The 14,001-nt window shown below is 52.2% G+C and overlaps 6 protein-coding genes across 6 annotated transcripts; 2 read left to right on the forward strand and 4 right to left on the reverse strand.

Moving 5' to 3' along the window:
• Positions 1-427: 427 nt before the first annotated feature.
• On the reverse strand, positions 428-923 carry VTN49DRAFT_6772 (uncharacterized protein; the record flags this gene model as incomplete). Its single annotated transcript, XM_069414967.1, has 3 exons — positions 428-452; positions 510-539; positions 595-923. The coding sequence occupies 3 exons, from the start codon at positions 921-923 to the stop codon at positions 428-430; spliced, it is 384 nt and encodes a 127-aa protein (XP_069264812.1).
• A 1,891-nt stretch (positions 924-2,814) lies between these two features.
• Positions 2,815-5,141, reverse strand: VTN49DRAFT_6773 (uncharacterized protein; the record flags this gene model as incomplete). Its single annotated transcript, XM_069414968.1, has 2 exons — positions 2,815-4,989; positions 5,097-5,141. 2 exons carry the CDS (start codon positions 5,139-5,141, stop codon positions 2,815-2,817), a joined length of 2,220 nt encoding a protein of 739 aa, XP_069264813.1.
• A 443-nt stretch (positions 5,142-5,584) lies between these two features.
• On the forward strand, positions 5,585-6,870 carry VTN49DRAFT_6774 (uncharacterized protein; the record flags this gene model as incomplete). Its single annotated transcript, XM_069414969.1, has 5 exons — positions 5,585-5,614; positions 5,672-5,678; positions 5,739-5,976; positions 6,028-6,112; positions 6,169-6,870. The coding sequence occupies 5 exons, from the start codon at positions 5,585-5,587 to the stop codon at positions 6,868-6,870; spliced, it is 1,062 nt and encodes a 353-aa protein (XP_069264814.1).
• Positions 6,871-7,091: 221 nt separating this feature from the next.
• Positions 7,092-8,451, forward strand: VTN49DRAFT_6775 (uncharacterized protein; the record flags this gene model as incomplete). The annotated part of the gene is made up of 3 exons (XM_069414970.1): positions 7,092-7,546; positions 7,619-7,956; positions 8,012-8,451. 3 exons carry the CDS (start codon positions 7,092-7,094, stop codon positions 8,449-8,451), a joined length of 1,233 nt encoding a protein of 410 aa, XP_069264815.1.
• Positions 8,452-8,569: 118 nt separating this feature from the next.
• VTN49DRAFT_6776 (uncharacterized protein) lies at positions 8,570-10,852 on the reverse strand (the record flags this gene model as incomplete). Its single annotated transcript, XM_069414971.1, has 1 exon — positions 8,570-10,852. The coding sequence occupies one exon, from the start codon at positions 10,850-10,852 to the stop codon at positions 8,570-8,572; it is 2,283 nt and encodes a 760-aa protein (XP_069264816.1).
• A 446-nt stretch (positions 10,853-11,298) lies between these two features.
• Positions 11,299-13,855, reverse strand: VTN49DRAFT_6777 (uncharacterized protein; the record flags this gene model as incomplete). The annotated part of the gene is made up of 4 exons (XM_069414972.1): positions 11,299-12,565; positions 12,737-12,796; positions 12,853-13,760; positions 13,844-13,855. The coding sequence occupies 4 exons, from the start codon at positions 13,853-13,855 to the stop codon at positions 11,299-11,301; spliced, it is 2,247 nt and encodes a 748-aa protein (XP_069264817.1).
• Positions 13,856-14,001: the final 146 nt, after the last annotated feature.

Below are 14,001 nucleotides of genomic sequence, written 5' to 3' on the forward strand. Positions count from 1 at the left end.
GAAAAGAATGGCGAGGCCGGGTCGGTATTCCGAGACCATATCCGGCTCATCAACGCTGGACGCCAGTCCAATGCGCGAGATTGAGGCGCTCGATATCCAGGAGCTGCAAACCTGCCGTGGCTCTTGGGCGAATTGAAGTCTGAAATGAATTTTTGGAGCGATAAACCAGGCTGCTTAGTCATCACACGGGGGCCAATCACAGCCGCGTGGAAACCCTAATGTCAGCTTTGGATGCAGCAGCAATCAAAGATCATCTACTCGCAATAGAAACACGCTGAGGGAGCCACAGTTCATTTAAATCATATATGGTTATTTACAGAAATACTATGCCATTTCCTTCAACCTCAAGCCGTGTCTCATAATCAAGTGGAAACAAAACGAAAGTCGGGAGCGTGACAGAGCGAGAATCATAAACTGAAGAGCATTCTCAGTAAGCTGGCAGGGTAGAAAGCCTGGACACAGTTAGCTGGAGCCTCTACGAAGCCGGAATCTTCCCATGCAGTACATACCCGAAGATTGATTGATGACCGTAACGGAGGCTGGATGACTGTTACTGGTCATCTTCATCACGCCTCACCACCCTTTGGGTGGTACTTCGGATGGTACTTTGGCTCGTATTCCTCTTCTTCTCTCTTTGCGTGGGATTTTGGATGATATTCTTCATCTCCCTTCGGGTGGTACTTCGGGTGGTACTTCGGATCGTACTTTGGGTCATATTCCTCCTCTTCTCTCTTTGAGTGGGATTTCGGGTGGTATTCCTCATCTCCTTTCGGGTGGTACTTCGGGTGGTACTTAGGGTCGGCTGCCGGCAGATCGTCTCTTGCATTAAGGGAACGCAGGTTAAGCGTCTGCTTGGGATCAACCGGAGCAGGAGCCGCCACAGCAGAAGCCGCAAGCAGAGCGACGATAGCCGAGAACTTCATTTTGAGAGGGTCAGGCGAAGGCTGTTGTCTTTGATATGACGCCTAACGGAAGTATAACAAAGTCTGAACAGGAAATATAGAGCAATGTAGTTGTTTAGAAGCGGCGCTGCGGTACTCGTGTTGAGTCTGAATGAAAAGAGGAAGAAGCTCTCTCCCAGGTGAGGGACTGCTCTGATTTATAGAGCTATTGCATAGAAATTAATCGATGGGTCACGCCATGATTGATTTATAATGTCAATTACGCAAAGCCACGTCAATGCGTTTCTCAGAGGAACAAGGAAGGGTACTTTCTAGATGAATCAATGGGGAACCCCGGACTGTTGCATTCTGTCGATCCTGACAATAACGGGCATCAAGACCTTCGGATGGTGATTCGATCAAGAGAGCTTCATGTAGAATTAACGTAACATTTGAGGCTTTTGCCTTTGGGGTTTCTTGGGATTAGAATGGAATGGGATCCTTCATCCCAGAGCCTTTTATGCAGTTCAAATATAGCTACTTGAAATCTCACAAATAGGAAACCACTTCGGCTCATTGTGGCTTTTTGGCTCGGTGAGAGAGGCGTAGCTGATACTTTCTCTGAGCTTCTTCATAGCCCGTATCGTACCTATTCGTCTGGTTGTTTCTTAAGGATTCTGGACCAAGCAAGCCTATGTGCATAGCATCTACAAGCACAACGCGCTGTATTCGGGCAAAAATCGCCCGAACCTAAACTCGAACCTTATTTCCAGCGGACCGGCAATACAGGTCGTCAGCAAAGAAGCAATGTGCTCCCAAAAGAAAGCCTTGTCAACTGAATATTATAATTTAGCCTATGCTTACAAAAAGGGCTTTTGTACAAACTAGCATTCTGAACTTTGCTTCGTCCTTTTTCCTGCAGGCAGTTTCAATCCATACTCTAGCTGCTTTGTCACTGGTCTCTTCGTCCGCGCCATTCTACCAACCAACAATAATTCACTCATGTTGGGATTTGCTTTCAGTGTAGCCTACTATACGGAAGTCGGCCCATGATCCAACAAAAAAAAAAAAAAAAAGGTACGGGAAATCTTGTCGGCTCTTTGGTCATATGACCCCGGGGCTGAGAGACCGTCCCGCATGATGCCGAACAAGTTTATGTCTTGATTCCATGTTATATGGAAGAATGGTGAAAGCAACAGGACGAGCTGAAAAATAACGTGCTGCAAGTCAGGAAGCCAAGACCAGAGGTTAACGTTATTTCGGCCTGTGGAGTTGACCAACGGCCAGCCGGGGTGGGGATAACCTAACGGTTAGGACTGCCTATCAATCGACGATCTTCGAACGGTCCGTCTTAGTAAACCCTGCTGTAGGGCTTCCGCAGGTCACCTTGATGGCAAGCTGCCTGACAGAGCCGTGAGCAGCAACATGCCTCGCACCGTTGGACTCGAGCCAACGGCGGAAGTTCCACTGCCCAGCGTGGTGGTTGTTGAGCATCTCCGGAAAAAATGGCCTTGGCGAATTTTATCCCATTGGCAACTGAACAAAACGAATGCATCGATGGCGTTGCACTATTGCATGATTAAATAACGGCAGAATCCCGATGAATGCTTGCGTTCTTTAAATGCCTCCAATACTACTGCTTTAATTATATTCGTGCATGGTGACCTTGTCGACCATAATATGCCAGGCGGGTATACGAGTCAGAATCATATTAACTACTTCGCAGAGGATCATATATTCTTCAGCGGCATAATTTCATCAGCCTTTATAGATGGATCGGACATCTTAACGTGGAGAAAATTAATCATCATTCATAACAGCGTACACACCATGGACCATTTCCCTTCCGGCACTGATTCCCCCAAAACTCCGCCGTTGCCAATGCAAATAAAAACCAAGACAGAAAACTAACGACAAGGATTGTATGAAGTCATCAGCTCGACGGCTCAGCATGCGGGTCTTCTGGCTGTTGCTCGTCGCCACCCAGCTCCTGCTCAACCTCGTCCGCTACGAAACTCTCGTAGTCCTCTAGACTCTTCTGGATATGAACCTTGAACTTGATAACGTCGTTGAGCATGTTCTCCACGCTCGTGTGGAGCTCTTCACGGAGAGCGTTGGCCCGTAGCGTGAGCTGCTCGTACTCAATGCTGGTGTTCATCTCGCGCTGCTCCATCAGCTGCACGCTTTCTGTAAGTGAGGCGCGCATGCGGGCCAGCTCCTTCTCCATCTTTTCAATCTGCGCATCGGATGCCAGCTTCTGAGTTGTCGCAATCTCCTTGGTCCGTTCAAATTCCTCCTCGGCAGCACGGCGGCGGTGTTCGAGGGCTTCGACCTCGCTGCGCTTTTCGTCCATGGCTTCCTTGATGCTATCGAGCAGGTTGCGCCGCTCGAGATCGTCGTCAATGGCCTTCTTTCTTCGCTCATTGATCTCCTTGCGGAGATTGTTGAGATCCGAGCGGACCTTGCCTCGGAGGTCGAGATTGACCAGGTGATGTGGCTGGTAACCAGTGTTTGCGTCTGCGAGAAGCCGGTCACGCTCCGGTGAAATCGCATTCGGTCCCCCCAACTGGGACGACGAAAAAGTAGTCTCGTTGACATTTAAACGCAGCTCGTAGTCTATGCCCTTTGCATTCACCGCGGTTGGCGGGATCAGGCTGTTCTGATACCCGAGGGCATTGTAGGTCTTGACTAATTGCTCCAGATCTTCCAACTTCCTACTAGCCTCCGCCTCCTTTTCCATCACACGGTTGTGGACCTCGTCGAGCCGGCTGAGGGTGTCCTCCAGGCTTCGCTGCAGTCGTTCACGTTCCGTATTCATGCGATCAATATCTTGAATGGTGATGCCTTGTCTATCAACACTCGACTGCAGTGCCGCCCGTTCCTCTTCGGCGGCTTGGAGCTCTGCTTCTGTTTTCTTGATCTCCTCGTCGAGAAACTGGATCCGGTTGTTGTACTTCTCGATCTTGCCCTCCACGTTCTGATTGTAGTCTTCAAATTTTCTCTTGTCGTCTTCCAAGATGCGAAAGTGTTTGTCCAGTTTGGCCATATCGGGGGCGTTCCGTTCGAGCTCTTCGATCTGCTCACGAAGCGCTTGATTCTCTTCCTCCAGAGCCTCCAGCTCCTTAACGTACTTTTGATTCGATCGCTCAAACTCGGCCGCCATAGCTTCGATGTGTGGCACGAGGCGCTGCTCTGCAACTTCGTCGTCCTCATCCTCCCCACCTTGTAGCCAGTCATGGTATGCATTTGTCAGGAAGCGGAAAATAATGCGATCCCCAGTGATGTCTACTCCCGCCTCAGCGACAGCATCATCATATTCGCCCATATAGTACCGATCTAGCATCTTCGCCAATTGCATGAGCCAATGCAACATGCCGAGAAATGTTGACCAGTTCTGACCACCAACGGCGGACAACTGAGATTTGGTAATATTTTTCTCGAACGGGTAGCGGAGCTGCTTCAGGATTGGCGGTACTTCGGCTTCGATACTTTTCTGGAATTTGTAGCTGGGGTCGATGCGACGATAGAGCCACTGAAACATATATGTGAAGTCCTTTTGCGTTGGTGACTTTAACGAGTTCTGGCTCAGTGAATGCTTCATTTCCAACTCGAAGTTGTTTTGCGTCAAGTACTCCATGAGCTCCTGCGCAATCCGTGCCTGATAAGACCGATCCCTGAGAGGCCGCGGGTCCTTTGGAATGCCACCTGGTGCTGGCGCCTGGGTGAAGAACGACTGGTGGCTCATGGGTCCCGCAACAGAAGGTCGCGAAAATACACTACTTCTTCGCTGGATGCCCTGAGCGGCCGAGGAGCCTGGGCCCGACCCTGGCGCATAGCTGAGCCGGCCGGCGCCGGCGGTCTGGAACACATTGCTAGAGACAGATCGGCGAACCGTGGACAGACCCGTTTCGGGACCCAAGCCACCTCCCCCGGATGACACACGCTGGAAATTCGGTTGCTGCGGTCGCCCTACCGAGCTAGGGACGTACGTAGAGCGGACATGCTGTGAGGTATACGGCGCGTTCTGGTAACCACCGATGGAACTCGTACGTTTCAGCGCCGATGAGGGCTGGGGAATTGCGGAATAGTTATGGACACTCCCGAGGGTCTAAGGCAAGCAACTAGTCAGCAATTGTGTCAACGCAGTATTGCGATATGCGCAATGGGGAAGCGATCAGGAAACAAGCACTGCAGGCAAACAAAGAGGAATCCTACTTCACGCGGGCGCTTGATACTGAAAAGCCCCGTGTCCTGCGACATGACGAGCCGCGAAACAATTTCAAGACGAATGCGGACACAGACACAGGGCGCAGATATGTACAGGCTACTTTGAGAAAACAACGAATGCTCCAAAAGATCAGAGCAGTTGATTCGCGCGAGTCACTCACAGCGGGACATCAACAAAGGCGCGAGAAGGTCTTGGCAATTCAGATCACGTGAAGAAATTGGCGTGGCACATACAACGAATCACGTGCGAAAGTTGGAGATGGGTTCCTCCGCCCACGTGATTCGTCCCGAGGTCCGCATTCTCCGCTTCCACCCCGAGGTAAATTGCGTTCGCCGTTACGTCTTTTGCATCTGACTTCCATCAGGCGCAGCTTTGACACGACTTCGGATGAGACTACGCCAGTTGCGCAGTGATTGAACATACAATTTGATGGTTTAAGGCCAGAAACGAGCTCTATTATTGCTGTCCAGGCATCATGGTTCGCGAGGACCTGGTTTCCTCGGCTGTAAGATCTGACTGCTGTCCTCTGTCGCTCATGTCCGGCTAACACACGAGTTGCCAGGTTAATTGTAGGTACTTTGTTTATACAAGTCTTCCTACGACGTGGTTCTGACAGGACACTTCAACAGTTCTACAGGATCCGTCCGTGACATCGTCGCCGCTGGACAAGAAGATCGCATTTCTGCAGTCCAAGAACCTGACGCAGGAAGAGATTGACCTGGCCCTTGCACGCGCCGGAGAGGACGTAACACGGCAGTCGGCACCCGCTCAACAACATTCGACACAATCATCACATGTCACTCGAGCTGCAGCCCCGCCAGCGGGATATGGGTATCCTCCATATGGGCAATGGCAGTCCCCTCCGGAGTAAGTATTTACGGGAATTTGAGGAACGGACATGTCTTAACTTAGGTATAGACTGCCTAAGCGGGACTGGCGCGATTGGTTCATAATGGCGACAGTAACCGGAGGCGTTGGTTACGCCCTGTACACATTAGCCAAGGTGAGGGGTTCCTGATTTGCGCATGGCTTTGACGAAGCTGACGGGCGTCGTCCCAGCGCTACGTTGTCCCGCTAATTGCGCCGCCTACACCTCCGCAACTGGAACAAGACAAGCAAAGCATCGATGAGCAATTCAACCGAGCATTCGCCCTCATTGAGCAACTTTCAAATGACACGGCCGCACTCAAGTCGGCCGAGGAAGCGCGCACACAGCGTTTGGATGCAGCGCTGCACGAAGTAGAAAGCGTCGTAGCAGAGCTCAAGGCAGCATCGCGACGGCGAGATGAGACTACGCGACACCTCAGCGATGAGCTTCGACTGCTTAAGGACAGCATCCCCAAGGCCCTCGAGGGGGCACGAGAGGGCAATGAAAACCGGCTAAAGGAACTAAGCTCAGAGTTGAAGAGCCTCAAGGTCCTGCTCAACAACCGGTTGCAGAGTACCGGTGGTGCCGCGAGCTCGTCTCCGATCGGGGGGATCGGACGGACCCTGGGATCCGCCACGACCGAACCTGCAACGACAAACGGTACTAATACCACAAGCACGCCGTCGGAGTTGGGCGATAACGCGACTTCATCGGCCGGGGCGTCAACTGGAGCCGGGCAAGCGCAACAGGGTAATTCCTCGGCGGCATCGTCGCCGCTCTCGCAGCTCGGGCGGGCGCCGGCATCGATTCCGGCATGGCAGATGGCGGCTGCGAATCGAGCCAAAGCGGCGAACAACACATCAACTGAACAAACCCAGGGAGGATCCAGCTAGACATTCTTCATGATAAATACATCTTAATTCGGGAATCCTGTTTGCATTGTTTGTATCCGTCACATGCGGCAGCCTATCGGGATGGGGTCAGATCAAAGCTTGGCATCAGTTCAGCTCCACATGCAACTCCATCTTTCGTGTACTTCTAGTCAGGTCAACAAACAGATTGAAGTTCGCATTCTTTTCCGAATAAACTGGAATTGATTGCAATTTAGCGCGAAATGACAGACAATCGAACGCGATTACGCTCACGATCTCGCGCACGGTCACGTTCCCGTTCCCGCTCGCCATACCACCACCGCTCTCGCACCCACACCCGTAGTTTGTCCCGCGATCATCATCACCGCGATCGGGACCGGGACCGGGACCGAGACCGAGACCGAGATAAAGATCGCTATCGAGACCGATCGCGGGACAGAAAACGCCACCATCATCACCATCACCGTAGACATGACCGCGACGATGACAATGACCATGCCCGACGACGAAGACACTACTCCTCCTCACCTTCTCCTCAACCTCACCTCCCCTATAATGCGCGCCCGTTAACTAAACATGACCTCAAGACGTATAAGCCTTTGTTCGCGATGTATCTTGATATTCAAAAGGGGTTGGTTATGGAGGATTTGGGTGAGGAGGAGGTAAAAGGGAGGTGGAAGAGTTTTGTTAAGAGATGGTATGCTACTTTCCCCCTTCTCTTTTTTAGATTGGGATGCATTCTAACGTTGGTTTTCGTGTGAGCTTAAAGGAATCGAAGAGATTTGGCAGAAGGATGGTACGATCCTGCCATGTTTGAGAAGGCAAAGAAGGGATTTGGGGAGGGAGTGGATAATAGGCGAAGAAGATCACGGTCACCGTCGTCATTTCGAGATCGAGATCGCCATGAGGATGATCGACGAAGAGAGTCGGAAACACCAATACACTCCACCATAGAGAAAGATGAAGGAAGAGAACAAGATGACAACAATGACGACGATGATGACTACGGCCCTCAATTACCCACTCCTGCAGATCAAGATCGACGGCAGTCCCATCCACCCTCTGGCCCAACGATCCCAACCCTCCAAGACTTGGAACTTCGACGAGGTAACACAAGGCTCTCATCCCTCTTCTAGACCGAGCAAGAGGCTAATTCAAGTAGAATCCGACCAAGCCGACCGCGAAGCCGCGCGTCTGGAAGCCCAACGCCGACGGCATGAGTCCCTACAAGCCCACCGTCGCGAGATGGAGCTCATCAAGGAAGAAATCGCGCCACGCGCCGAGCCGGGAACGCGCGAACGACGCCTGGAGAAGCGCCGCGAGGCGGCCGCTGCGAATCGCGAGTTTGCGAATGCGGCGCGCGGAGGGTCCCCCACGCCGGCGCTGCCGGAGTCGGAGTTGTTCGGCGGGGATGATGATCTGCAGGCACTTAAGAGGGAACGGGAGCGGGAACAGAGGAAGAAGAATGAGCGGGAGTTGCGGCGGGAGGAGATACTCAGAGCGAAAGCTGCGGAGAGGGAGGAGAGGTTACGGCGATACCGAGAGAGGGAGGAAGAGACTATTGGGTGGTTGAAGGCGTTGGCTAAGCAGCGGTTTGGTTGAAGTCTCTCGAGTTTGATATGTCTGCTCACAAAGAATCATAGATTCGATTAGACCATCCTAATTCTATAAAGGTAAATCTCTACATGCAATAAAGTATTTTCTTTTTCCGTTTCTGTGATCAGCTTCCCGGTACAAACGGTTTGGCATCTGGCTTCAGTCGAGACTTTGATCCCCCACTGACTTTGGTTTGGTGTGCCCACAGACTATGGTAGTAACCTTTACGGTGCAGCAGTTCTTGGTGAGTGCCGCGCTCGACAATCTCACCCCGGCGAATGACAAGAATCATATCGGCGTTCATGACCGTCGACAGCCGGTGTGCAATCACCAGTGTCGTTCGTCCAGCTCCCAACGCCGCCAAACCGGCCTGGATGTGTTTCTCGGTCTCCGTGTCAACGGCGCTAGTCGCCTCATCGAGGACGACCAATGCTGGACTTTTGACAAGTGCCCGAGCTATCGCCAGTCTCTGCAACTCTCCTCCAGAGAGTCTGATGCCGTACTCGCCGATGATCGTGTTGTATCCCTCCGGGAAGTTAATGATATTGTCATGGATGGCTACGGCCTTGCAGGCTTCGTAGATCTGCTCGTCAGTGGCAGACAGGTTTGCGTATCGGATGTTGTTCATGATGCTGTCGTTGAAGAGCACTGGATCCTGTGGTACCACTCCGATATGCTCCCGAAGGCTCTCCAGGCGGACGTCGCGAACATCTTGCCCGTCGATCTGGATAGTTCCACTGCTGGGATCGTAGAATCGAAGAAGAAGCTTGAGAATCGTTGATTTACCCCCACCAGTTTCCCCTACAAGGGCCACCTTTTTACCGCACGTGGCCTCGAATGTAATGCCCTTAAGAACCTGACGCCGGCCGTCGTATGAGAACTTGACGTCTTCAAACCGAATATGTCCGTTAGAGACTCGCAGAGGTCGCGCACCGGGCCGATCGCTAATCGAGGGCTGTCGCTTCAGGAAAGCCACGTACTCATCGGCACTGATTAAATCTAGAACGAACGAATTGAATTCCGATGAGACGTACCGCAGGGGACCCGACAGCTGGCCCCAGTAACTTAACAACATTACGAAGCTGCCGATGGGCCGAGTACCATTTGACACGGGGTGAGAAGCCAGAAGGCTAGCAGCCAGGAGTCCCACTGTCAAAATAAATGACTGAACGGTCGACTCGGCATGCGTCCATGTTTTGAAGATGCTGTGGGCACGCACTTGATCCTTGACAGCCGATGCAAACCGTTTCTTCTCATACTCGATACGGTTGAGATACGACACCGTCTGCCAATTGACAGTTGCATCGTACATGATGGTATGCTCCTTGCCTGACGCTGTAATCCATTCGCCCTGCTTCATTGTCTGCTTGGATTGAATCGTACGAGACGCCCACAAGAAAAAGACAATGATGGCACAGACCACCAGAGCCATATATGGACCGAATACGACGTGCAGAAAGCCGACGGCGAGCATGAGGTCAGCGATCAGCGGACTGATTTGAAGAAGTATCGAGCGTAAAATCTTTGGCACTACTGCGTCGCGGTAGACGCTTTGCCACAGGACACCAGAGCTGTTGTGGGAGTGAAAATCGCTCGAAAGATCCATGATTTTGTTGAACGTTACAGTGTTGACCATTCTATAGGTATAGCTGTCTAGCGGCATCCACATGAGGCTGCGGAGCGTAGACATCCCACCACCGGACTCTAGGAACCGCAGGACCACGAAGACGAGAATTTCTCTCCAGGGAAGCCTCTTTTCAGAACTCAAAATGTCAGCGATAATGCCCAGCTGCATTGGCACCAAGATATTGAGGGCACGGTCGACAGCAAGGCACAGAACAATGCCAACATACAGCAACTGCAGCAGGGGCTTCCCCGAAGGCCAGCAGAAGCGGACAATGCATTTTAGGATCCGCAGACTCTTGGGCGCTCCCTCTCCTCTTTCGGTAGGATCACCATTAGTCGCCTCATGCTCTGAACTGTTCCTTCTCACAGCTTCATAGCTCTCGGTATCCGAAGAGCTGCTGTCAGAAAGCAGAGGCTCAGTCTCGCCATTCTGCCCGGAATTCCTACTGCAAGAGAAGTTTGCCAACCATTGCAGGACTGGAACCGGACAGAGAAGACACAACGCGACTAGCCGAATAGTCTGGATCAGGGCTTCTGGCAGCGGAGACCACCCAGCACGCACATGGCGCCTCAGAAGCATAGTCTCTCCGACTAGATACATAATCCAGCAGCCCCAGGAAGGAAACCCATTACCATAATTCCCCTCGCTGAAGCTCAGAAGGAGCGTCGTCCACAACAGCAATGAAGCAGACGCGAAAACTATGTCGTCATCGGAAATCGGCAACTGCCATACAAAGCTTGCGCCGAACAGCGACAATGCCTCAATGCCGTAAGTCAGCATGATCATCGCTGCCCAGGCGCGATTCCATCTCTCTGCGAATCGCGAATCGAATGCCGTTCCTAGGGTGCCGGCTCTGGAAATCACGTTGACTCCACATGCAAGTAAGTAGTAAAACGCCGCCCCGACGGGCAACAATAACTGCAGAGTCCTGATTTCCATGATCCTCACGATCAGTCATCTCAAGGAGCAGAGAATTTCTGTCGTCGATTCTGTAAAAGGGGTATCTGAGTCCGACCAGGGAAGTCGCGACCAGGCTAGCAAATCTGGAAAGAACCAAAGCAATGGTATATTACAGTACACAATCCGATTTTGGCCCCGGGATATTGCATTCGTATGAGCATTTTCAGCCGTATCAAGCACTAGTAGATGTCGTAACCAATGGTTCGAGTCATTCAATGCATTTCACACAAATGTAGGACCAGGAAGATTGACGCGCCAATGCCAGGTTAGGTTCTACCCAGATCCAGATCCGCGACAAGCCTCATGTCAGGATCACTTGGAACAGCCGCATTAGGACCCTCAAAGAACGGCTTGACTGCGACTTGCATGACGGCGTCGAACAGTCGCCCGACAACGGCACGCTTGAGCTCCTCCCCGGTCTGGCCAAAGTCCGGGAAGGCATTCACCTCCAAAATCCAGACATTGCCGACATGGTCCACGAGGAAGTCTAAGCCGAAGAGCTCAAAGGCATTGGGCAGAGTCTGGAAATGTACCATCATGCCCCGCGCGGCGGCTTCGAAGGTCTGCCCGGTGATCTCGCAGATCTGGTCAAAAACGTGGTTCTTCCAATCCTCTGGCAAGCCAGGTACCGAGTCTTCCAGCGTCCAAAAACGCCTTACACTTCCCTCTTTGGAACCCCCGTGCTTTTCCTGGAGACAGGTATTGGTGAGGTGTCTCATCAAATCTGGCAGATCGTCCGGATCGTCGCGTGGAGATTGGTAGGGCTTCTCCGCGAACAGAGCAAGCATTTCCCGAAAAACGTAGACCTTCAAGGACCCCACGGCCAGAACGTAGGTGCGGAGATGAAACTTTCGCCCGTCGGCGGACGGTAGAAGCAGAGGGGGATCGATGTAGGGCTGGGCAATGAAATGACGGAGGTTGGAAATGATGACACCATCTTCACCGTCCTTTTCTTGCTGGCCATCATCGTCGTAATCTTCGGCTTGAGCTTCCCATTCCTCAAAGATGGCTCGCAGCTGGTTCTCAATGCTAAACAGACGGATCCCTTGTCCTCGGTCACTCATACCCGGCTTTAAGATCCACCATTCCTTCTCCGCGTCACCCTTCGTCTGATTTCGATCTAAACTCTCCTTAAGTTCGTAAGCTTCCTGCAGCGCTTCATCTAGATACTCGGCATAATCCAGCTCGAACGCAACTGCGGGCTTGAAATGACCGCGCAAGGTGCTGTTGGGGTACTTTGCCACCCATTGATCGAGTGTGCTGGATAGAAAATGTTTCCGAATCAGCGCCTTGCGAATAACGAACGAGTTCGCCAGAGATGTTCGTGGATGATGGTGCACGTGCTCGAAGTCGATCGCTTCGTATGCCCGAAATTGGAACACCGGAGCGGCAGGGTCGGGGAGTTCAGACAGGGACTGGATTCGATGGCAGCTCCATTCGCGAAAACGGTTGTGGAATGCTTCCTCCAGGAGAGGTTGTACGTATTTGTCCTCATAGTCGATCAGGTAGTAAAAGTCAAGCTTGTTACCGGGCCTGCGGAGCAAAGGAACAAGAGAGTCAGAATATTGAATCATAGAATGAATGTCATGGTATAGGGAACAGGAGTTCTATGTCTGTCTAGATGTTTCTAGCAAGGGTATATAGAAGGTGAGCAAGAGGGCCACAAACCCCTCCAGCTATACATCGTCCACATGTTCAACTCACAGCTTGATTTCCCCAGTAATCCCAGTGGCATGCATAAAGTTTGCTCTCAGCGGAGTTACACTATTGATACCTGTCAGTGACATCTTCCAACATTGAGAAGGAAGAGGGGAATCTACCTCGTCATGCCATGCTTCACAACCCACCCATCGTTGCCCGGTTCGCTCTCATCCACGCTTTGATAGACATCTGCAAACTTGGGTGCCCACTTAAAATGCTTATGCTGGAGCCCACCCGGACGAGTATTCTTCGTCCGATCTGCAGCAGCCGATCCGGAGCCCTCCCCGGACTCTCGCAGATTCTGCTCCTGCAAGCCGGGATCCAAACCTGACGCCACGGGATCCACAGCTTCAAAGCAGCTCCCCGACTTCCAGCGGTTGTCCAACATGGAGGTATATTGGATCTTGCTCTTGCTGACGCCGGGCTCCAGCGGGACGTTAATGGAGTACAGATCCACGCCATCAGCCCAATTCGCATACAGGTACTCGATCAACCGGACGGAATGCTCCGACGCCTCGGCGATAACGACGGGGTCGTGGTTGCGCGAACTGAACGCATACGACAGCGCTATCGCTTTCTTCCCGCAGACTGCGGCCTCCATTGCCCCGCCGATGGTCCCGCTAGACAGGGCAAACAGCGCGGTGGTATTCCGGCCATAGTTCGGACCGGAAATCACCAGGTCGACTGGACCACGGTCCTGGAAGTAGTGGTACAGGCCGATCTGGACGCAGCTGGCGGGTGTTGAGTTGATTAGCACCCATTCATCTCCGCCGTCGCCATCTTTATCATCCTCTCCTCCACTCCCGCGCGGGAGAGGGTGAATTGTCCCGTCGTCGCGATGTAAAGTGCCGGGTCGGAAGTAGGTGGGCGTGACTGACGCACCGACCAAGTGTGCCTTGCCGATCCACGAGCGTTGTTGGTGCGGAAGGATCACGGACACCGTGTGCCCAGCCTTCTGCAGGGTGTGCACAAGCGAGTGAACGTATGGCGACGACTGGTTTGACGGTGGGCCGTCGTCATTCGTGACCTTGTACTTTGCGTTAGTCTTCAAATTTCAAGTGGAGGGATTGATCGCCCTGTCCAGATGGTCATATTTTATATTCTACTTACCAGGATGTGCATTGCAACGTACTGAGATTCTCTCTGAAGAGCAAATGTGTCTAGTTCTACTCCGTTTGAGTCGGAGAAATTGAAATAAGCTAAATGGGGGGGTTTAAAGTTCGAGGCGTCCTCGATCAACGAACCGATTCGATGCCGTAAGGCATTGA

Source organism: Thermomyces lanuginosus (assembly GCF_041956635.1).
Source record: "Thermomyces lanuginosus strain ATCC 200065 unplaced genomic scaffold VTN49scaffold_42, whole genome shotgun sequence".
NCBI classification, from domain to species: Eukaryota; Fungi; Ascomycota; class Eurotiomycetes; order Eurotiales; family Trichocomaceae; genus Thermomyces; species Thermomyces lanuginosus.